This window comes from Rissa tridactyla, chromosome 2 (assembly GCF_028500815.1).
Source record: "Rissa tridactyla isolate bRisTri1 chromosome 2, bRisTri1.patW.cur.20221130, whole genome shotgun sequence".
Taxonomy (NCBI): domain Eukaryota; kingdom Metazoa; phylum Chordata; class Aves; order Charadriiformes; family Laridae; genus Rissa; species Rissa tridactyla.
This window is the reverse complement of record NC_071467.1, coordinates 162,318,901-162,343,135: the sequence shown is the minus strand read 5'-3', so window position 1 is coordinate 162,343,135 and position 24,235 is coordinate 162,318,901. Positions and strand designations below refer to the sequence as shown.

The window sequence follows — 24,235 nt, the reverse complement described above, 5'->3', positions numbered from 1 at the left end:
AATTTTTTTTTTTCTACAGTGCTTCAGACCCATAGACTTCTCTACTGAAGCAAGCTTGTTTATTCCCAGAATCTGCCTAGCAAAGAGGGTAAAACAGTGTCATGTTGCTTTGGCAGAGGGTAGGGAGAGCAGCAAAAGGTTCTGCCATCCATAAAGATAACTTGTTTCTTCTACATGTCCGTGCTGCTTAGTGGCTGGTGCTTCTGTTTCTTGGAATGGAGGACAAGAGGAAGGTTAGTGTGGGGTGGGTTAGGAGATGCAAGGTAAGTGACTTTGAGCATCCTTTCAGCTTCTATAGCAGCAGGTGCCCAGAGGCCAGGGAATCTGGGACCACCTCCTACCTTGTGGAGATTCCATGCTTAGGGTAATTAAATGATATGACTTGGCTCATTATAGGTATTGATCTTGATTCCTGTATCTCAGCATACGCTTGAGCTGTGTGGGTGGTCAGACATAGGCTGCATGCTTTGCAAACACTGCACGGTATTCTGGGTTAATGCAATGGATTAATTTATTGCTGCTACAGGGTACGGAAGTGTAGGAAAGACCAATTTTGTTGCATGGTGAACAAATCCAAGTCGAGGGCATTCAGCTCTTCAGCGGAAGTGCTAATTGCTGTAAAGAATGTAGACAGGCAGTAATGCAGTGCGGAGATGTGGCCCAGCTACTGGATTAGGTGATGTTAGTCAGGAATTTATTAACAGTGCTTGATTATTTTTCTCTCTTTCATGGTACATTTTTGAATGCTCCCAGATCTTTCCTGGACTGCATGTGGGATTCAGCTGGAAGGGAAGTACGGAGTAGCCTGTGATTCTTGCTCACTGATGTGGCTGGGATTGGAGTGTAAGGAGAGGTGGTCAAATACAGTGTTGTCTACAATTGGTCTTGGGCTTTTTGATTTGTTCTTGAAGTTCTGCTTCTTATTTGTCTTGCAACCCATAGTAGTTAAATTTATGCAGCATTTGGTGTGTGTTTGAAAACAGTCCGCTCATGTGGTGTATTTCACAGCTGGACACTGTTCACTGCAGTGTTTTGCTCTTACCTCTCCTTTCCTTTGCGGGGTGCTGGTTAAGTTGCTGCTGTTGCCAGTCCTTGAAACACAGTGGTGTAACATCTACCTTGAAATAACCATGCCTCAAGCTTTTTTTTTCTTGTATAGCATTTTCTTGTTTTAAATAGTTATTGATCTAAAAGACCTTAAATCTTCCCTCTGTCTAGCAAACTCTGCTTCATTTTCATGCAATTAAAGCTGAGTTAGCTTGCTTTCATCATGATGGGTGGTTTTCCTCCATGCTTTGAGTAACAGATGACGTGGGTTGTCTGCTTAGCAGATAGTAGGAACGTAAGCCATGGAGTATTTCACACTGGGCTTTCCCGGCTGGGGGGAACTGCTGCCCGTGTAGTTCCTAAGGTGATTTAACAGGGGGCAGGTTCAGGAAGGAGCACGGGAGATGTGGCGTTGTTGCTTCTAGAAGGAGACTCTGAACTCTTCCTAGTCTAGAGACTGATAGGACTGGGCCTGACTGGTCCACATGTAAGAGGAGTGAAGTGAAGGTACTGCTTGTCCACTGCTATGGTCAGAGGGCAGTTCAGGAAGCCGAGGGAACAAGTTTAACTGCAATAAAAAGAGACGTCCTTTTGAATTTCATGGAATTAACCTGGGGAGCTGGCTGCCAATAATAACGTAGATCAAACATTGCGTGAGATTAAATAAATCAACCTATAGTTGAGAAGGTTAAATTAGATAGGATTATGAACTCCCCTGGTTTAAAGCATAAGCCAACTGTTAACTGCTCAGGCTTAGTCAGAAGTCTTTCCTCTGGGCAGATAATTGTGTAACTGCTTGTTATAGGGTTTTACACCTTCTTTTGAAGACTTGGAAAGGATATTGAAGTGGCTTTGATCTGACAGAGTAGTTCCTGCAAGTGGATTAACCAGACTATAAGGTTGTTGGGAACAAAGCAGTAGTCTGCTGTAGAAGTAGTATAGATATTTCATCCATGCCTGTTACCTTGTGGGAATTGCCATTACAATTCCATTTCCAGTCCTGAGGACCTTTACGCTGCTCCAGGGTGAAAAGTTCCCAAGTGTCAATGCCAGAGAGTCTGATGTATAATACGTGGCTTCTGCATGGTTATTTGATGTGCCATGTTACATGTTTTCTTGCATGATGGGATTGCAGCTTTATGGAGGACGTAAACCTAAGCTGCATGCAGCTTGGTTGTATTGTTTCTCAAAGCAGCAACAACAGAAATCTTAATTACTGTGCTGGTTGAAGGTGTTTGGTTGGGTGTTTTGTCTTTTGTTTTTTTGTTGGGTTTTTTTTTGGTGTGGGTGGGTAAAGTTCAGCATGAACATGGAGATTAATGGTGTGTGAAATCCCGAATGTACAATGTCTTCCTTCACTTGGCCTGGATGAGCATGAGATGGTGTATGTAAATAATTTTATGGACTCTGCAACTGCTGTGTGTATTAATCACAAATTTAAGGCATTGTCGAACTTTAAACACTGGGTATTGACCTGAACAGCTGTAAGGGTCAGTGATATGTTAGTCGGCAAAGTGGATAAAGTGGGCTTCAGTTGTATTTGTGAGGTGAGTCAGTGAATTGCTACACCATAACAGTTGTAAACATCTGCTTCCTTCAGTATGTTGTCACTAATACTGCAGACCTTGAGGGGAGGAATGACGACTGAATGATGTTGAAGAATAGCCATTGAAACGAGCAGCTGCTGGGTGACTTGCCATGGGGTTGGTTTGTTCCCATTGCCTAAGATTAATTTATGGATGAAAACTTCCTATCCCTTTCAGAATTGTTTCTTTTCCACTGTTGCTTTGGATGGGCTAATGTAAGTCCTTTTTAATTCTGCCAGTCTATCTCCTGTAGCCGCAGCTTGAGCTAAGGGGTTGAAGTGGATAATCTGGACATAGAAGTTGGATCAGAATGTCTGATTTTGAGCTATGTGCTCTTCCCCATCTCCTTCAAAAAGTGCCTCTCAAGTTGAGTGTGGTAGGGGAACGTTTGGTTTTTTTATGTTGATGTTTAAAAAGGGGAATGAATTAATATTCTCAGTTTTACAGCCTTTTAGTTAAACCATTAAAATTTCATTTGGAGCAAAATCTGAATGGTTATGGCTGCCTGTAGGACCAGAGCTCTAAATCCTGCTTTAAAAGGATGAATAGGAGCTTTAATGCCTTATACCTTGAGTTTTCAGCTGAGCAGGAAGTTCTTCGCCGTAGTTGGAACATTGGTATATTCAGGGGGGAGATCACGTCTGACCTGCTTTGATTTTTCACCCCGGGCGTGCTTTCCCTCCCCAATTCTCTTATGGTCATGATTGCCTTCAAACAGGGTAGCCAAGTTGACAGCTTTCTGGATTCCTCTGAAGTTGTAGGTAGCCACATAAAAGCAGATTGCCGCTGTGTTTTATCTCTTGAGTTCATGTGAACACGTGGGAAGTAAAACTAAATAAAGCCTGATTTTCATCCTTGTATTTGAGATCAAGTGTCTTTGAAACGTGCCTCAGGGGCACATAAACACAAAGAGTAGAAGGTGATGATGTGAACAGAAAATACCATAAGAAAGTTCAGCTAGTAGCTTAAATACGGCTTTACCTGCTTTGTATCTCAGCTCCTATTAACTTCACTTGTGTGTCAGTGGGCAAATAAATGCATTTCCAAAATAGCAGATCTCCAGAAGTATGTCAGACTTACAGGAGACTAATAGGTTTCTTATGATTCTAAATTATACTTCACAGCAGTTTTATTAGTGTTTCAGAAGCCTTGAAATGCTGCTTTTATTGCCCGCAGAATTACTGAAAACATTCATCAGAACCCTTAATGGAAGACACAGAGGCCTTTATAGCTAATCCCAGTCTATTTGCTTTTGTTGTTTGACAGTGCAGATATTTTTTTAATATCTAGCCCAGGGTGAGCCTTGTAGCCATCTCCAAAACATTGCCTGTGTCTAGACATGTTTTTATCGGTAATTCATTCTCCCAAGCTGAGCAGAAGGCAGTATAATTTATGGATCCTGAAATGGGGAATTGGCAGTAAGGCAGTGTCGCATAACTGAAGCCATCTAGTGCGAGGGGTGTCTGTGTCTACGCAACTGGATGGATGGAAGAGCTGTCTGCTGGCCACCGGATCTGCGGCTGGTTTGAGGGGTCTGTATCAAGTCACCCGTGACTCTTGGCAGAGCGGGAATAAAGCAACTTTTCCAGTTTAAAAGTTGTATATAGCAGCCCAAATAAATTCCGATGTTTAGTACTGGCATTATTACAGACGTGTAGAAATCACCGAGATCTTTTATTAGGAGTCTTCCACTATAGTTTCAATGCTAGTGAAAGTGAGAGGAGCACAGTTGTAACTCGATTATTTCTTCTTTGTGTAATTTGGGGATAGCAGACTTATTAGGGAGAAGGTAGGGAGAAGAAATCGTAGCTTGCTGTGACTTTATTGTGTTTGAAGAGCAGTGAACTCTCTGGAAAACTTAGGAAATTGTATTAAAGCTCTGCTTAGTAGCACGCAGAAAGGCTATTGCTGCATTTTATCCCCTCCTGCTCTCTCTTTCTGTAAGTCTGCTTTTGAGCAGAGCTCCCGGGTGATCCTTGACTTCCCATTGGGAATCCCACTAGGATTTTACGGTACCTAAAGGGGGCCTACAGGAAGGCCCTTCCACATAGGCCTCCCTATGGGGAGGGACTCTTTATCAAGGAGTGGAGCGATAGGATGAGGGGTAATGGTTTTAAACTGAAAGAGGGGAGATTTAGATTAGCTATTGGGAAGAAATTGTTTACTGTGAGGGCGGGAACAAGTTTCCCAGGGAAGCTGTGGATGCCCCATTCCTGGAGGTGTTCAAGGCCAGGCTGGATGGGGCTTTGAGCAGCCTGGTCTAGTGGGAGGTGTCCCTGCCCGTGGCAGGGGGCATGGAATTAGATGATCTTTAAGATCCCTTCTAACCCAAACCATTCTGTGATTCCTGCTTTAAGTACACCTCTTCAGCCCTTGCCTTTGCACTGCTGCAGCACAGACTGTTGTATGTACCACAGCATTGGCTTGATTTCAATTATGCGAGGAAGTGTTTAAACCACAAAGCCCACTGTGATTTGCCACCACCAGTTAAAACAGTTGTATGCGTTGAGCCTCCAGGATGTTGGTACCCTCTGTGGGGGTGAAGAAGAGCGAAACTTTGATGTAGTTAGTGTGAGATTAGGCTAGAAAACTATTGAAAATGGGGTGGGGGTGAGAGGGGAAACTCTGCCTGACTGCTGCTCTTTCTTATTAGTAATAATGTAAAAACACTGGAAAATATGGCTTGTGATGCAATTAATTATTCAGAGCTGTGATGCACTGTGTGAGAAATGGTTTAATCTGCCTGTGTTACACATCCACTGGCTGACGGAGGTGTTTAATTGCATGGATCAGATTTGTGATTACTGAGTTTCCCTCTTTGTGCACCAAAGCATATGACAGACTTCAGCTTTTTTTGTGTGCTTTGTTTTGTTTTTTCAAACTGTTTCCCAGCCCAGGGAGCAGACTGTGGTAATGAAAGAGAGAGGAAGTTCTTGGAAAATAATAAAATAGTAACTCAGCATCATGGAATGCCTGCAATATGCTGTAGTACAGAGCTGCTCGAATGGCAAAGATCTGATCCAGGTCTAGGTTCTTAAGTAAACTTGTTCCAGACTTGTCTCACCATCTCCTGAATTCCAGTGGGGTACACTAATATATAAAAAATACACAATGTTTGTGTATATTTCTTATACTAGTTTCTTGATCTCCCAGGGAGCTTGTTCAAAATATTTTGAGTGGTCTAGCTAAGAAAAGATAAAAACAGCTCCTCTAGGTGATTTCTGAGAATGGTGGATTTGGGGCAGATCTGGCGGCTGGGGTGATTAACTGGTCAGTGTCCTGCTTGCTTCTTTCCGCCTGTGTTTCCTTAACTAGGGGCTCAGTCCGGTGCTCTAAGCAAGTCCCAAATGATCCCGGGGTAAGCAAATGAGTTCAAAACTCTGAGCTCAGTGAGTTTCAGGAACGTTGGATGAATCAAAAGTCTTGCACTTTCATTTACAGACAGCAGCCCAGAGCTTCCCAACCAAGCCAGGTTTTGTGCGACAAGTGTGACAGAAGGCAGAAACCAGTGACTGAGTCTGAGCTGTGTTATCCAGGGCCCCCATTCCCATCCATCCCCTGGTAGAAATTTGAAGCAGGGAAGTAAAAAGGTTTCTGTTGCCAGCTTTGTCTGTTGAGGGGGTTTTCCTGCATTGCAAAGAAACTTCACTAGAAGGTATTAGAAAACTCTAAAGGTGCTGATTTATTTCCTTTTTGAAAAATAGCTTGACACAAGTGAGTGTTTGCAAGGAAGGGAGCTGAAGCTGTTGGAATAAGCAGAGGATATTGTTTCAGGCGGTATTTATTTTCATGGAGTGGTTTGTAGTCAAAGAGTAGACTACCCTGAGATGAATAGCCTGCTCCCCAGCTCTTCAAATATCCTTTCCTGTTTAGAAGGATTCTTCTTTAATCTGCTTATTGGAGTTTCCTGGAAAGTTGGTGCCTTTTCTGGAGAAGTAGAAAGAGGAACCAATTGTGTTTTATTCCTCAAATGCACCTACTCACTGAAAAGCAGTATTAAAGTGGATAAATCAACATTAGCATGTTTCTTTGTAGCTGTGATTGCCAGCTAAACCCTTGCCAACCCTTGCCAAGGGGAAAGCGGTGTGCCTTTAAGCTGTACTCAGTCACAAGCAGAGCTTTGTATATGAGCAGGAGAAGAAAATGCTGTGACTGTGGGGCATCCTACACATGGGCAAATCCTTCTCAGATCTCTCTCTTGCACTTTGGTTCCAGGGAGGTCTTGTGCTTAGAGGGAGGAAGGGATCAGGGCGCCAAGGGCCCTTGTTCTCCCTCCTTCCTTGTGTGTTTGGGATTACGGGACTTGGCTGAGTCGGTGTCATGGGGAGACTGAGCAGTGATTAAACCTTTGAAGAGTAAGTGGCATCCATGTGTTCAGTGAAGGAATGTCTTAGCTGAGAGCAGAAGTTCAGGACACCAGGGGATGAGTGTCTGGTGTGGATGGTGCTGGAGGGTACAACTTGACATGTTGGGGGGCTTGGCTGAAGCTACCAGCTTGGCTGAAGCACAATGGCCCAGCTGGGTGTAGTGCAGGGTGCCAGGCTTGGCTTAATGGATGGCTTTTGTCTATGGGCAGTCAAAAAACTGTGAGGCTTTCTCTCCATACTGGTGATCTGTACTTGCATAATGAAAAATCAGTCAGTGCTTTCTGTAGCATTGTTGGCTCCATAACCTGGAAAACCTCAACCCTTCACCTGTAACCAAACGTAAGAATATGAACAGTCAAAACTCAAACAATTTAATATCTGAGCATATTTCATATTGTACTCCCATCTGTAGTAGCTAACAACTTTCTGATCTTGAACTGATTTCCCTCTTCTTCCAGTATGACAAAAGATATAGAGCTGTCCTTTGTGCCTTCAACCTGATTGAGCTAAGCCATCTGCTTTCCTGCTGGGAAGAAACATTAGGAATAAGAGGCCTTTTTTTTTCCCGGCAGCAAATATTTCCTTTTCTCATCCAAATGATAGTCTTCAATAGATTAAGCATCTGTTGTGTAATATCTCACTGAAGGGATGAACTTCTTAGGTAACAAACTGGTGCGAATTTTCAGGAATATTCTGTTGTAGCTGCATGCAAGTGTTTGAGCTACGACCACTTTGCTAAGAGGTTCTTGGTCAACTTTTTCTTTCATCTAGACAGACAGGAAGAACACCTTAAAATACCTTTGGGCCCTAGTGTGATGTAGGCTGAGTGTTAAGAGTACTTCTGGATTTTCTACATTTAGCTTCTAGGTATCCTTTTTCTTTGCACCCTCTTTGAAGATTGTGTCTTGAGGAAGAGAACTTCTGTGCCCCAGGAATAATAACCACCGGGTCCAACTGCTAATGCATTATTTTTCTCTACAGAAAGAAATTCAAGCCATGAGTCAGTGCCATCACCCCAACATTGTATCTTACTACACATCGTTCGTGGTGAAAGATGAGCTTTGGCTGGTGATGAAGTTACTTAGTGGAGGTGAGTGGTCCAATTTCCTTACCCTAAAAGGCAACGTAAAAAGCTGTGTTCCTGTAATACCCTTTCCTTTGTTTACCTCCTAAGCTTCCCACTTGTGAATTAAGGCATTTGAATAACAATATTTAACTTCAATGCATTCAGCTCAGAAATAGCTTCTCTTGTTATGTACATCAATAGTAAAACCTAACTACATGATTGTTCTAGCTTTTTTCCCCCCTCTTATTTTGTGTATTTGACAGTATTTCATAGAGTTATTTTGAATATGACTCAGTTAAGTATTTGAAAACTTAAGCGTATGACTTGACAAGAGAAGCGTAAGTGCAGATGTAGTAGTTGAAACCATCCTGAACTTCTAGAACATAAATCTCACTGTCATCTTCTCAAATGATGGATCTGAAGTGGTGCTTCTTGGGTCATGTTATCAAAAGTTTCTTCATCTTTGCTCTGTGAGCCTTGGATAAGCTTTTGAACTAGGGAAATGTGCATCCAACTCCACCGAGCCCAACCATTTCCACTAGCTTTATTGTGAGACATTCAACTCCTCTTGCAAGACTGGTTCCTTGACCTTTTTCTCACTTGCAGCATGGAGGCCTGCATGATGCCAATGGCTGTTTGGTAACTGGCCATTCCATTGATTTTTGACTTATTGACGTGTTGGCTGCCCTTCTGAGGAACTTTAAATTATCTCTATTTTAGGCAGAGCTACTCCCGTAATGTCAGTGTATGGCCTTAAAAAGGGAGGAGAACAGCAGTGTGGGTGCAGCTTGATTTGTACAGTGTCGTTGCTCAGAGCTGGATTACTTTGCCCACTTCTTCCAGTTGACAAAATAACTGGGAATACTTGGGACCATTTCAAATTACGGCCTAGTTAACACAGAGCCAGGGAGACTTCCCCTTTCTGGATTTATTGTCTCAGACAGTGGAGAGACAGCTTTTTTTGAGCGAGAGTTTGAAAACTTATCAGTAATGCTTAATTTGATGTCATAATATTTTCCAGGAACCCTGTTTAAATTACAGTCATGAAAAGAAAGAGAATCAAGTTCTGGATGATAACGTAGAGGACTGTTGCTAAATCTTAGGCCTGTCTTTAAGAAGACTTGATTTTCCTGGCACCCTAGTGAAAAGGAATTGAAAGCCGAAAAAAAACCCCAACTGTTTTCTTGCTTTTTATAAAAACTTCTTGGCTTCTCTGTTTTTGGCTTAATACTGAGGACTGTAAAATGCCAGAAGATGATGTGGAAAAATCTGGCTAAACCTGTTGGCTTTTTCCACAAGAGCTCAACAATGACCATAAAACATTTGTCTTTGAAGATCTTCTTTAGAGAATTTTAGCAGTTCTCTTGGGGGCAATCAAATTTTATGCCAACTTAAGTCTGTCTTAAAGGGTTTTTAATGTCTCATGTGCTTATGTGTCATTAAGTAACACCATCTCTTTTCCTGGAGTGACACATAACAGGTCATTAAAGATGTGATTGCTGTTTCTGTGTAGAAAATAATCCCCTGCCGGCTTAATGCAAGTAGTTTTGCTGTGTGTCTAAAAAGTGTATCTAGGGGAAGGTTTCTACAACATGAGGAAATGGCATTTCGGGGGTGCGGGAGAGACAGCAGCAATGTTCTTGACCTTTTTCAGGAGAGTACACAACTTCTTTGAAGAAAATGCACAGCTGCCTTAGCTAGTATTGTCACGGTGGCTTTCTGTCAGAACCAAGTCAGGATTAGGCTCATCCTTGACCCTACGAATGTTGCTTTTGTTTGCCCTCATTTTTTTGGGGGGAGGGGAGTAAAGATGGAAAAAAAAAAAGAGACTTTGTGGACTATCTCTTCACTATCAAGGTACCACAAATATAAAGACCGGACTGGAAAATTTCTGGAAAAGTAATCATTGCTTCAGAACCAGCCTCTTGGTGGTGTGTATGATGACCTGTTTGTCATTTAATATTTACTTTGAATGGGCTTCTCCATTATACAGACTGATAATTGACCCTTGTGCAACTCTGGCATTAAGTGGGGTCCTTTCAGTAAAGTAGTGCTATGAAACCATGAAGGTGATCAGAGGGCTGGAGCACCTCTCCTATGAGGACAGGCTGAGAGAGTTGGGGCTGTTCAGCCTGGAGAAGAGGAGGCTCCGGGGAGACTTTGTAGCCCCTTCTGGTATCTGAAGGGGGCGTACAAGAAAGCTGGGGAGGGACTTCTTACAAGGGCACGTAGTGATAGGATGAGGGGTAATGGGGGTAATGGCTTCAAAGGGTAGAAGGTAGATGTAGATTAGATATCAGGAAGAAATTTCTCCCTCTGAGGGTGGTGAGGCACTGGCCCAGGTTGCCCAGGGAGGTTGTGGATGCCCCTTCCCTGGAAGTGTTCAAGGCCAGGCTGGATGGGGCTTTGAGCAGCCTGGTCTAGTGGGAGGTGTCCCTGCCCATGGCGGGGGGCTGGAACTGGGTGATCTTTAAGGTCCCTTTCAAGTCTAACCATTCCGTGATTCTCCAATTCTAAATCTCACTGCTTATCTTATCCTGTTGCATATGTTTAAGACTAGGGCTCATACAATAAAAGATGGACCAGTAGCAGTGTAATCCCTCCTTCTCAACATTTCCGTGAGCCAGTGTTAATTTTTTTCACTTAAAATGAAACATTTAGGGGGTGGGGAAGTTGCTAAAATAGATGGCAAGACTTTGAGAATAACTTGTCACTCCTTTTTATGCAGGAAGGTACCTTGAGAGGTATTTTGTTAACTGTTTTCACTGTATATTTTTTTTCTTGTCTGTACTTCAGAAATCTTATTTTAGACCTCATAGGCAAATTCTACAGGTCAGTCTTGAGGATAGGTGAAGAAACTTGTGTATTGGAGCCTTCTGACCGAAAAGCTTTTTCATTCACTTTTAATGAGACTATTTCCAGTTGGTTTTAGGCTGAGTGATTTATGTAACAAGAGACGCTTTAAAAACTGCTTCTCATTCCTTTCAGCTTATTTCTTATCAGTAATAAACTGGCTAGTTTTGTAGTCATCTGTCATCCAGCGGGAAAAATAATGGTCTGAGATTCTCAACAGGAAAAACCTTTGAGCTGTTTGTATAGACCAGAAAGGAGGGGGAAAATAAACCCCAACCCAGACCAGGGTGCAGGCTAACTCTTATTCTGGCTAACTATTCAGAGAGCATGGACTGAGATACTTGCACATCCCAGTAAGCACGTATCAAATCTGTTCTGATTCTGTATCTTGATTGTGGCTTTTGTACTTGAGAATTTCTTCTGAGTAAAAGTTCAGAATCTTATTGCTTCTCTTCCATCAGTGTCAGTGTATGCTGGCATGGGTTTCCAGGCTGAAACTAGTTTTAATTTCAGCCTAATTACACTGACCTTATTACTTTGATAAACAGCCCACAAGACAGACCAGTTTGTAATGCAAGCCTTTTTTTTTTTTTCTGTTGTTGTAAGTGCAATTCAGTTTATTTTCTGGTTGCAGTCATTTTGTTGAAATCTTAACCTAGTCATATATGCAAGTATTTGAGAAATGTCTCTAAGGGAAAATACTCTAAATCCATGAAGTCCATGAACAATCCATTGTTCTCTAGTAAGAGTGCCTTGCTCCTCTGAGCAGCCAGCTGGTGTGCTCAAAGGTAGCTTAATTGCCTGACTGGCATTGTTGCTGAAACAGAACTTTTTGTCTAAGCTTTGCAAGTAGTGTGTTGGTGGAAGATACCATTTTCTGTCTTTGAAAGTCAGCAGCAACGAGGAGGGAATGTACTGGTGAGCTGCTGGGGAGTAACATGTAAAACCACTAATGTGCATCAGAGCCAAGTCAGGCTGGTTGAAGTTCCTGCTGAACGCAGTTAGAAGTGGCAGATCTGACACCGAAGCAGATGTAGAGCGTAGTTGTTGCTGATGGCAGAAACGTGTCTGTGATGATATCCAGCTGGTACTGACAAGAGGTGCTGGTGTGTCCAGTTACTCTGACACCCTCTTTCAGATCTGGTGATGTGTGCCTGGATTGCGGTTGTGAAGTGTCTGCTGTTTCTGTTCCCTTCAGTAGAATTTTCAGACCCTTTCTTCCAATGATGAAGCTGTTTTGTAGGGATCTAAGCTTAGCAATGTCAACTTGGCACCCCAGCCATTTGGTCCAATGTTACTCCAAACTAAACTCCAATGGCTATTTCTAGACAGCTGCTGACCTGCTCTTTGCCTCGCTGGCATTCCCTTGTCGTGAATTTTACTCATGCCTTTTTAAAGCCATCTGAAGCCTAGTCCTGCTTTTGAGCTCCTGCAGCTTTTAGTAGGAAGAGGAGCAGCTGTCCTTTTGTTCTTGTGCTTTTTCTGATTGTGACCTGTTTGCTCCTCTAAATTCTTGCTGCTTTTGACAAGAGCTCTCATTTCACAGGTGACCCACGGCCGTAGCTAACTCTACAAAACAGTTGCTCGTATGAAACAGCTGTCTGTGGCGGCTTGCTACATCACACAACAATTTTTACGGTTGTAGCCTATAGCAGATGAGACCTCCGAAATATTTTTAAACTGTGTAAATCCTTTAAATATCGAAACATTTCCAGATGGGGCGCTTGGATCTTATGCCTTCTTGAAGGCTCCTAATTAAATCTGCTAAGGAGATTATTGTATTGAAATAGCCGAACCTTTTATTTTCCAGAAGTTTTTAAGATTATCTAATCAACCTCTTATTTCAACCTTTCATCTTGATTATCTGATGAAGCACTTGGCCAGCGGTTCAGCAGGCCAGACCAAAAGGGGAGGTATGGCAAGTCTTAGGTCTCCACCAGGGAGGCAGGACATCTTGTTCTACTTCTGCTGTGCTAATCTCTGATCTGGCCTCTCCTAATTCCAGCAGTGATTTACGATCAAAGCGTAAGCCACAGGTTCTTAGAAATCCTTGTGTTTATGTTGAGTTATCTTGTTGGGAGAGCGCTATGCTATTTTGAGTCTATCTGGAGGGTTTTTAATTTTATTTGTAGAGACGCAACTTAATTTCAAACAATTAAGGATGGGATAAGTCAGAAGCAGGAGGTGGTAGGCACTGTACACGATCGCAGAATGCAGAGTGTGTAGATACACTGCCACTCGGAGCTATAATAGGAAAAGCATGAAAAAGAAGTAGTTTGGCTTCAGATTTTTGCTTATAAATGCCCAGTCTCAATTGCAATAGGCGGTTTTGCTCCCTATATTTATTATCTTGCTTCCTGCCTTAATCTTGTCGTATTTCTTAGACATCCATGCAAGCGCTCTAGAGGGAAGGAGGCAAGAAGTGTAAGTTTCCTTAACTATTCCTCTGTGCTGAGGTGGCTTAACCAGAGTTAAGAAGCAACTTCGAAACCAGAAACCCCAGCAATGTACTTAAGTGTCTTTTCCTTTGTTTTGTATAACTTGTTCTTTCCTTTACTTGGGTGTTCTTTTGCTGTATTCTTCAGCCCCAAAAGTAGCAAATCCAATCAGCTGTTCCTTCTTCTTTCACGTTTTCTTCTCTGTTTGTCAGAGGCTGACAAGATGCAGATTTAATTCTTGGCTCTGATGACAATCAGGCTCACTGAAACAGCTGGCTTCTGCTGAGATATCTTAACACAAGCAGCAGTGAATCCTCCCAAGTCCTGGTTCTCAAAGATGCAGCATGTTCAGCATCAGTGTCCATCAGCGTTGGGGCAGATCTTGATTCTCACAAAACTGTGTAGTGATCCCCAGCGCTGTTTAACAGCCTGTTTAGGCCAGGCCTCTAAATGGCAAATCAATGCAGGTACTGTTACCTGCTCTTTAACTTACTTTCCAACCAAAAAAAAAAAAAAGAGTATTAAACTTTCTTGTTCTGCTTGCCAGACAAATTTAAAGGAGGAGTTTTCTTTGCATTTAACTTATCCTGTATCTTTGTCCTGTCACTTGGGTTGTAGTATAACATGCAAGATGTGGGTCCCAGAGCAACTAGCTCTGCTGTGCATTTCTGTTGCCTCTGGGGCCATGTAAAATTCCAGCCATAATACTCCTGCGTTTATCTGTAATCTTGTTCTAAACAAGCTTTCCTTTCTGCTCAGGTTTTTGTACCCTTCTCTGCTTCAGCCCCATGGCCTGAGGCATCAAGCAGCGTGGCTGACGACTGTCACGTGGACACTCTCTTCCTCTCCTGAGGAGAAACATTAGAATCAGGCTTCCTAAATGCCATTACTCGTGCTTGCTGATGTAGGTGAGGTCAAAGAAATACGCTTTGGATTTGGAACAGGAAGTGTAGATGTTTTGCGGTGGCTTGCTGTTGAAAGTGGATCAGTGGAACAATTAGGACTTCTTGCCCCGAGGGTGCCATTACACAAAAGTTTTTCTCCACCAGCAAAGCTGGTTTAAGAAGTTCCTGGCTGCTGGGTCTCCACCCTGCCTGGAAAACTGAATTACTGCAGTGATCTCATTTACAGTATGGCTTTGTAAGGAGGTGCATTGGCACAACAGGGAGGTAGTGAGCCATGGAACTCTTTAATCTCATTTTGTTGCTGAAGAAAACACTGGAGCAGCCCAAAGGACAGGGTGTTGAAGGAGGCGGTTTTACTGGGTACGTGTGTGGGGTGCAAGATAGGAGTACATTTACTTGGTTTCAAGACAGTCCATTGCAAATGGTCTCCCTGATGTCAACATACAAAAACTGAATATCCCTCTCTTACAAATTCAGGTTATTGGTCTGCTCATGGGTTTCTTGTCCCTTCATTGCCCTGATACTGCTGTAATGGGTGGAAACCAGCTACTTGCTTCTGGAAAGTTGGAACTGGCTTCTGTGGATTGAGTCAGACCTAATCAGATATAATCTAGCCGTGAAAAAATCGGAAAGGTGAACTGTTCTTCACTGCTGGAGAGCAGTGGAGGGAGCAATGGGGTATCTGTTCCATTTGTGCAGCTGGACAGATACCTGTCTGCAGAACTGGTGTCAGCAATAAGGACTCCGGGGAGGGGGGGGGGGAAATTGCTTGCTGCGTGTTTGTCTTTGACCTGTAATAGTTACAGGTTGGGTTTTTATCAGGTGTGTCTCTGTACAGCCGGTTCCCGGTGAGTTCCGCTGGCATTAGGAGCTATTGCATTAGCAGCTTTTAGAGCAGGCTCGGAAGCTTGTGAGTTTGAGCAGAAAACCACTTAACTTTTAATTGCTGTACAATTTGCACTGAGAGATTGTGCTTTACTAAGTAGATGTAATACAGTTTGCAATTGGTGTCAGAATATACTGAGACACTTTAATTCGTGATGAATGATAAATAATACTAAATGCTTTATCAGATTGCGCAACTTCTTGTAGGCTTCCTGTTCGTGTGCTGCTCTGTGTATTTGATGGGCAGGAATTTGTTTATCACTGCTTTTTTTTCCACATCAATCTCTAAATGTCCTCTCCGTTCGTCTTCTGTTGGGCTTTGAGATCAGTTACTCATCACCAGACTTCTTTAAACATCCTTATTAATGACAGCATTATTTATATTTACATGTAGGCTCTAGTTCTAGCTCTTCCCTCTGTCTTGTTTTGTCTTTTTCTGATACACTTCCTTTCTGGGCTTGGAAGAGCATTCCAGTCAGCCGCAGCCAAACTTAATTTCTTTCTCACTTAAGCCTGACCCTCCTGTTCTGTGAATCTGTAGCTTCTAATTGTGCATTTTGAATGAGAAAAATCAGGAGGGGACTGTTGTAATCAAACATAGTGCCATGTATAATACACACCAGGGTACTTCACAGCATTATCTGAAATAGAAGCTGTATTCTAGGGAGGAGTCAAATATTTCTTTAAAAAGAAAAAAAGACATCGTAGTGGATTTCTTCTATTGAAAATGTTGTAACTGTTCTCTGATACAGAGTGGGTGCTTTATTTCCAATGTGAACCTCATCTTCTGGCTGCTAGATTATGGGAGACGTTTGTCTTGCAAATTGTTCGATCTTTTTGTGCATGCAGACCACAAACCTATACTGAAACTACATTTAAGCAGAGATCCAACTCTTAACTTTCCCAGTTACTCTTAAACTAGTTGAGAAGCTGGCTCAGAAACTGGGCAGTACCAGGAATCATGATGGTTTTTTGAAACAGGATGATGGGTTTGTAAAGCACATGCTCTTGTGTAGGTCAGATCATGGTTCCAGTTCAGCTGAATTAGTTTACAGTTAATTTCTGGCAGTTAATGCATTGCTGGATTGGGAACAGTCCGCTTTGTGCGAAATGGTTGTTTTGCCCCTTAGGCTGAGGATGGGGCTCTGACCTACTGATCTATTGTTCGAGTGTGAGGCATTTGGTGTAAGTGAGAACTTGTCTACATGCTAAAGCAGTGGAGGTCTTACCATACCAACTGTGTCATATGCTTAACTGAGATCCTCGGGAACAACTGCATTTCAGCATCAGCCTGATAAATTCCATGCATATCTGCTTTCTAGCAGAAAGTGTTTCCCTCAACAGTGGAATTCCTGTGACTTCTGTGTTCAGAGTAGCTTTGTGCTTAGCTCTGGCCTTCTGTCTGGGGATCTGGTTATTCAGTTGCTCCATGTCAGGCCAGAATGGCAGAAGACTTTGAACGCAGCATGAAGCAGTGTGTGGAAATGCAACTTGGCTTCTTTCTTCATATCCCACGGTGCTGTGCTTTATGAAGTTGCAATTGAGTTGGGAAGCAGTACCTACCTTCTAAATTTACAGGTCTTTGAGGTGGAAAAATCACAACTTTATTGTGTTGTGGTGCCATCGCAAAACTCTTTTCCCTGCGCAAAGTAAGGATGATCTAAATGCAACTTTCACCAACAGGAAGGTGTCTCTGGGGTTGCTCTTCTGCTGCTCGTAGCCTTTGGGCTGTTCTCCTTTCTGTAGAAGACTGGCACATTCCTCCACTACTTTGAACATCTCAATGTGAAAGTGGTTTTTAAAAAATGTGCTTAAAAAGTGGCAGGCTGGGCTGGGATCAGATATAGTATGGGTGTGAATCAGCCCTTTCACAATAAAGGCTGGCTCTGTGCATGCCCTCTTGTCTGTCTAACCCCCACCCCCTTTTCTGGGTTAATTACAACCTCTAACTTGGCTAAATACAGGATTTTTTTTTTTTGACCAAATGAATTTGAACACCATATGATCTGCCTCCTCATGTTCCCTGAGCCCTTTGCAGGAGAAGGGAAATATTTTTGAACAAAGTCTGCTAACAGAGTTGTGGGTGGAAAGAGGACAAAACGAGTACGTGAAGAACCACATATTTTCACTGGACTTCTAAAACAAGTGACAGTTTGTTCTCCAGATAAAGGCACATTTGAGAGGAAAAACCTGAACAGTGAAAGTGAAGGGGGTTTTTGGTGGGTTTTTTTTTTTGGTGTCACAAAAATTCCTGTCCAAAATAAGATGCATTGAGGCTTGCAAGCACGTACTCTTAAAATATGAATACGTGACAAGCTGAATCCCAGGTGAGTCCTCATGACACACCGCAGAGGATCTTTCTCTTAGACACTAGAAGCAAAAGGCGAGATTTCAGTGGAGGGGAGTGTACTCTTACATCTGGGGTTTTACAATTTCCTTTGGTAGAGATAATCTGGCTCCCATGCAGGAAGTCCAATGTATGTCGAAACAACCTCAGTTACGGCTGGGTGGAACCTTTGGCTAACTAATTAAGACCCGTGTCAAAACTCACTAAAGAGGAGTGTGTTTCCGTGCTCAAGACAGGGTAAAGGAAGGCTGAACGCTGTGAAAAGTATTCTTGGATCAAATGTTGGGGGGATGTTGTGCAACTTCACTTCTATTTTTTTTTTTTTTTTTTTTTTAGTTTTCCTTATTTTTGTTCTATTTTGTTAGTGTCTGCCGTGTTTAAGATTGTATCTGCAAATACCTTGAACCAAGCAAAGTGTTTTTTGGGGAAGAGGAAGCTAGAGGTGCCATTCAGGGCAGCCAGGGAGCTGGTCCAACCTCTTGCTGCATTCACAAATGTGTTCTCCCTTCTTCTTCCCCTCCTTTTCCTCTTCATTGGCTCTGAAACTCCTCTGTTCAGAGGTTATGCTCACTACCAACCAAACATAGTGCTTTTTTTCCCCCCTCCTTGGTTTATTTTTTGGTGGATTTAGTTGGTGGTTTGGTGTACCCCGTGAGCACCGATGCCGGTGGGCTGGAGAAGATGGAAAGCGTGCGGTTGGGCAGAGGGGAATGGTGACTCGCCTGACTGCAGCAAGCTGCTAGATGAACTCAGCACATACCGTTTCCCACAAACTAAGGCACACTGCGCACCCATATAATTGTTTCCTGCACAGTTTGAATTGTGCAAAACAAGCCTTTCCCCATGATGTTAGGATTTCAGCCTTGCAGCCTTTTTGCTTTCATGTGAGAAGCCAAAAGTAAAATACTTTGCTAAGCGCAAACCTATCGGCGTGATTGTTTTGGCCAAGAAGTTCAAATAGGATAGTTAATAAAAGAAGTTTTAAAGGAGGAGTTTTTTGTCAACCTGAAGCTTAAGGATGAAAAGAAAAATACAAAAGCCTCCATTGCATTTTTCTGCTTGCTTCAAGAATTTACAAGGTGGAACCTGTAACTTCCACATTGACCAAATTAATGAGAGTAAATTCTCAGCTTTTACTGTTCTTCAGGTACAAAAATGTTTTGAGTCTGTTATGGGTTTTTTGGTTGCAAGTTAGGAAGAATGAACTTTCAGCTTTTCTGAACTAGCTGAGTTAGTACTGAGTTGTTCTTACTGTTCAAAGACAATTAAGGCTGGAATTTGTGCTTTGCAGTCGTGCCTGCTTTTCCCTTTCTTTAAGAACTTCCTAGTATTGCTGACATTGCTTTGTGTCCATAGCTGTAAAAATCCTACTAGCTGACTATCCAGTCATTAAACCATAGAAACCCAAGTTTGAAGGGGATAAATAGCACAGGCCTGGAAAACGGGCTTAGACATTCCATACTGGAGCAATAAAAATAGAGTTCTGAGAAGACTGTCTTCAGTCCAGCTGCAAATACAAAGAATACCGTACCCAATATATCATGAAAACAGGACCTTGCACAAGAGGCGTGTTGCTAGTCATTGATTCCGTCTATTCCTGGGTGCAATTCAAAGAGGTGGTTTGCTCTATAAAGCATGGTTTGTCATGCAAGATGATGTAATTCACACCACGGTTGGGAGAGAGCCTGATGTTTCTAGGGAAGGTTCTAAGCCATTCCAGTTCTGTACGCAGCGAAGAAGTGACTTATTGTCAGGATTTGGCCTCATTTGTTCTCTGTTTAATAATTTCCACTTTTTTCTTTTAGGGCAGTGTCATCCCTTTATGTATTAGATTTTTCTTGCTGTTATTCTACATCAAGTTTATAGGAGCTGAAAAAGAAAGTCTAATTTTATCAAGCTCGTTGCCTTCAGCTTATGAGTCCTGGCAGCCCCCTGCTTTTTCCATTTTCCCCTCCTGCTTCTCCAGTACTCGGTACTAAAACAGCTGTAGCATCGGTATCTACTTTAAAACCTTCCAAGAGTCCTGTGTATGTACACTTTACATTTTGGCTTGTTCAAATAACTTCTCAGTTACTTGTCATCACAGGGATTTTTACAGCCCACCTTGAGGATCTGCCCCCCTGTAAGCCACCACTTAGCTATGAGTTGGTCGTTCTAGTTTAAACTAATGTGTTTAACTCTTATTTTCTCTAGGCTCTGTTCTGGATATTATAAAGCACATCGTGGCCAAAGGAGAACACAAGACTGGTGTCCTGGATGAACCCTGTATAGCCACGATTCTTAAGGAGGTGCTGGAGGGGCTGGACTACCTGCATAAAAATGGACAAATCCACAGGTATTTTTCATTTTTCTCATCTTTGCCCAAAATGTGTGTTGCTGAAACAGCAGCTGAGCACATGCGGTCTCATCCTACAACCAGCTGTGAGGGCGTGGAAAGAGGAAAATAAAGGTGGGAGCTTAATCAAAGTAATCAAAACTCGGAATTCAGTTGTCTATAGTAGTAGCTGCTGCTATAGGAAATACTATGACTAGGCCAAGTTTGGGTAAACTTTGAGGTATTGAAAGTTCTAAGACAGAGAACCTTTTTCGAAATGTCAACATCCAGCTGCAAAGTGTAGTTGTTGGAGCTGGAAAACTTCAGCTGGTTTTGTTTCTTGCAGAGCTACAAATCACCGAAAGTACTGCATAAGAACTGTTGAGCAATTTAATGAGTCCTTCAAGCCCTGTTCGTTCTTTTTTTCAGGCTAGCTGCAAGATCAACATAACAAAACTTAAATTTGGGTAACTTCATTTAAAAAAAAAAAAAAAAAAGAAACAAAATTAGTGGAAAAACTCCGACTGCAGGCAAAACCCAGTTAACTAATGGTCTGTGATTTGATGGATCGCTGAAATGTGTGGGTTTCTGTGCTGCTGTGTCGTTTGGGAGGTATTTCTAAATCATGTTTTCCTCTCCGTTGGTGTCAAGGTGTGGTGTAGTTAAGGAAGAGAGGATACTAAGGCAGTATGTTCTGCTGTTAAAAAGAATAAGATTTGCAATCCTAAATATGTGCTGAAAATAGAATGTACTGCTTGTGGGTAATATACATCATCCCAGCCACAGACTGCTGCTGGGAACAACAGCCGCTTCTTTCTTGGGAATTTTGTGAGCTTGGCCGTCTTCTGGTATGATGCCATTATAAGCATTGCTGCTGCTGTGCTGGAGTAAGTTTCTGTCCTCTTATGATAGCTGAAGAGGTAACTCTTTTTGCCAAAATGTTATTTTTATTAGAAAATCCAAGAAGCATTTATTTCATATTTTTGGTCAAACAGACTGGCTTTTGTAGGTTGCTGTGGGTTAAAAAGAAAGAAATGGTTGGAAACAATTCTGGTGGCATTCCTTTCCCTGAAAGAAGTCTCAAGTTTCGGGTTCCAGTCTCTCTTAAAATTCTGATTTAGCATGAGTTGTCTTCATTGAAGACAGTTCTGATTTCACAGCTGGGTGTTTAACTTTGTTTTTTTTAGAGATAAGACTTCATGTAGCTCTGGGAAGTTAGACCAACTTACTGAGTGCATGGTAATTTTTCACCCTTGCCATAAGTAATTTACAAAACCATGCTTATTTGTGACTCGCAGTTGATTTGCTTGACTGATTTGACTCAGCTTCTGGTCTAATGGAATCAAAATATGTATGTTAAAGCAGCAGTAACCTGTTAAATTTTAGTTTTTCTGAAGATGTCACACGATGATCTCTGTATCGGAACAGAGGTGGTTCCCCTCTTGACTTGCAGTAGTGAAACAGCAGCACGAGTAATGGTGGTAAAGGTTATACAGGATGTATTCATGTGTTGGTTTTTTAACTGCACTTGGCAAAAATATGATGTTCACAGAAAGTTCAAACTGCTTGGTCTGAAGAAAATGTGATTCATATTGAATCATTTGGAAGCAGACTGAACCGAACCTGCTGCGACCATTCTCGTCCTGCTTGTTGGAAGCATTTTGCCCTTATTTAGGGGACTTCAGCAAAGAAATCAAAGCTGTGTCATTGCGGCAGCTTAAGCTTGCGGTTGTGTGTCAGCTGCTTTGCATGTGTTGCATCCCTGTATTTTGGGGCCACTCCAGCAATTGTGTAATGTTTTATCAGAAAAAAAGTGTTTGGATTACCTCATTGTGTGGTCTGGGAAATCTGGAGAAGTGCAAATAGTCATGATACAGAAGGAAAACTTCGTAGCTTCTTACCTGCGTTGCAAAGGTTGGGCGTTTGGCTGTTGGCAGAAAGCAAGCTTACATGCCTTTGAGGGGTGAAGCATATTTCCCGAATGGAGTTAATCATGCTGTCTTGCATTTTATCCAGATGTGTGTACATTGCCGAGAAAAAACACAGTTTAAAATTGTAGTGTAGACGGGACCTTTCCTCATGCATAGGAATATCTCTATGGTTTTCCCATCTTCCTTAACGCTAGGGGTCATAATATTGGTCATGCCTGATGGGAAAGGCAGGTGGAAATCTTGCAGTCGTGCCAGAGATGCTCTGAGAGGAAGCGTTTAAAATAACTTAACTTTGGTCCCCTGGGTCAGCTTAAAGTATCTGTCTCTGAAGGAAACCGACTGCATCAGGTGAAGGGCTGAATATAGTGTCTGCAAAGTGGGGCAGCTGCGGTTGGGGTGAGCTTCAGACCAAAACAAGGTCAACTGGGAAGGGTCAAAACTGAAGGTTTTGTTGACCTGGCACAACCATCCCAAAGCAAGCAGCCACCCAGCACAGCAAAGCATTCAGCTGGTTACACTGAATATCCCAACTCCGTTTGTGTTATATCTAGGAGAAGACGACTTGATAAAGTTAGAGACAGGAATGGATGTAATTAGCACATACGAAGTTGAACAGCCAGGCTGGTGGCAAGGCCCGAAGGGTGAATATCTGGACCCAATTATAATTTTGTGGGTGTTGTTGACCTGAAGCAGGGACAGCTTGTTACTGCTGTAAATCATCAGTGAGATCAGAGAATATATGTCTGACAGCGGAGCTGCTCGATACTTTTAAATTATGCATCATCTTAAATGGGTAAATTAAGTTAACACGTGGAAGACTGGCTTAATGAAACTCTGCTGTTGCTGAATCTTGCTCTGCATAAGCCCGTCTTCAACTTAATGCCACTTCCAATTAAGGGCTGGGGAGCTGGCTTTGCATGGAAGTGTAAATCCCCTGCTTTGGACAGGAGAGTAGCTTGACAGTATTCTCTAGAGGAGATTAGAAAGCCAAATATCTAGTGAAGGCTTAAATTATAAACTTATTTTTTTTGTTTAGTTTCCTAATTAACAGCCAGGGCGAGGCTGAGGCTTGAATAGATGCCGTTGTTCAGCAACAAACGCTTAAGTCTCCCACATTGTCCAAAGTGGTATCTTTTTGCATTTGTCTTGCAAGGGCTGTTGGGAACAGACTCTGAGGCCTTATGGAAAAGACAAAGGAGAATGCAGGATGAGTTTTATTTTCATGAAATGCTCTATACCAAGGTAATGATTACAAATGATCCCTGTCTGCCTCCAAAATTGCTACTGCCTCCTGCATCTCGGAGTTGGCAGCTCTCTGCCTTCGTTACCGCTGTCCCTGGCCATTTCTCCCGTGCCAGCTGCCACCGTCCCCATTGCGGTTTTCTGTGTAGCACAGTGAACCCAATGGCCATTGGAAATCCTAGTGATCTGGCTCAGGTTAAGTGAGTTAAATTGCCTGGGCATGAGCCAGCATGCAGAGGACAGAGGGCCACACTCGGAAACCTTCGGATGAAGCTCTCCTGCAGGAATCTGCTCAGACGTGGGTGTGTTTGTTTCTTTTTTTTTTTTTTTTTTATGGAACTAGAGCAAGACTGATATCCTGCGAGGGGTTGCTCCCGTGCTAATCTTGTCTGGGTGACACACGGGGTATGTTGTACCTCTTCCCCATTTGGACTCTGATTCCTCTGTGTCTTTGGGGATTAGCAGGAGTTTGATGAATGACTTGGAAATAAAACTAAAGCAAAAGCAACCCAAGAGGTTTTATTGCTTAAAGGGATTTGTTGGAGGGAAGTTCAAGGCTTTTTCAGGTGGTGCTCTTTATGGCAGTCTGACAAATGAATCACGCTGATTAACTGTTACAAGGTCTCTCTGTCTTTCTCCCTATTTTTATCTCTGAGCTTATCTTCTATTCATGATTAGCTGTTGTGTAACTGAATATTTCAGTTAGTCCAGGTGAAATGATACACTGCTCGAATATAATCAGATTCTCATATTGCGGCATAATAAATGTGATACTCGCATGCTTTTTTTTTTCCTGTGTAAAACCAAAAAAGCTTAGGAAGTGGTTTAGGGTTGCATGCACTTGAAATATTGGCGTGGCAGTGATCCAGCTATTAATTTGTTTGCGGCTCTACTTCTCAGGGGGTGAGAGGGGCAACAGCACATTTGATATGCTGAGTTAGATCGGCTTGTGCCCCCATACAGAATGTTTTGGCTTTTTTTTTAGTGTCTTGTCAAAATCGCTTTTTGGAGTGTGGGGTGGTGGGGTGCTGTGGCAGCTGTTTGAATGTTGCTTTGAAGAGACCCGGGAAACAATATTCTTGCTGTGTTTTTATGCCAAATATATTAGCTTATTTTTTGGACCTTGGGATGATTTTGACACAGGATCAAAGTTTAATTGTCTGCCTCTTCTAACTATATTAAGAGAAAATAATTTCTGAAAAAAGGGTGTCTCTGTGTGAGCACATAGACATCACCAACACTTGGGGGGGGGGG

The 24,235-nt window shown here is 42.5% G+C and overlaps 1 protein-coding gene across 1 annotated transcript in view; it reads left to right on the top strand.

Moving 5' to 3' along the window:
* The window catches only part of OXSR1 (oxidative stress responsive kinase 1), a 94,753-nt gene that overhangs the window by 22,596 nt on the left and 47,922 nt on the right, over positions 1-24,235 (top strand). Inside the window, exons 3-4 of the mRNA XM_054190694.1 lie at positions 7,982-8,090; positions 19,688-19,829. Coding sequence (XP_054046669.1) covers positions 7,982-8,090; positions 19,688-19,829 — 251 coding nt within the window. The remainder of the gene's footprint in view (positions 1-7,981; positions 8,091-19,687; positions 19,830-24,235) is intronic.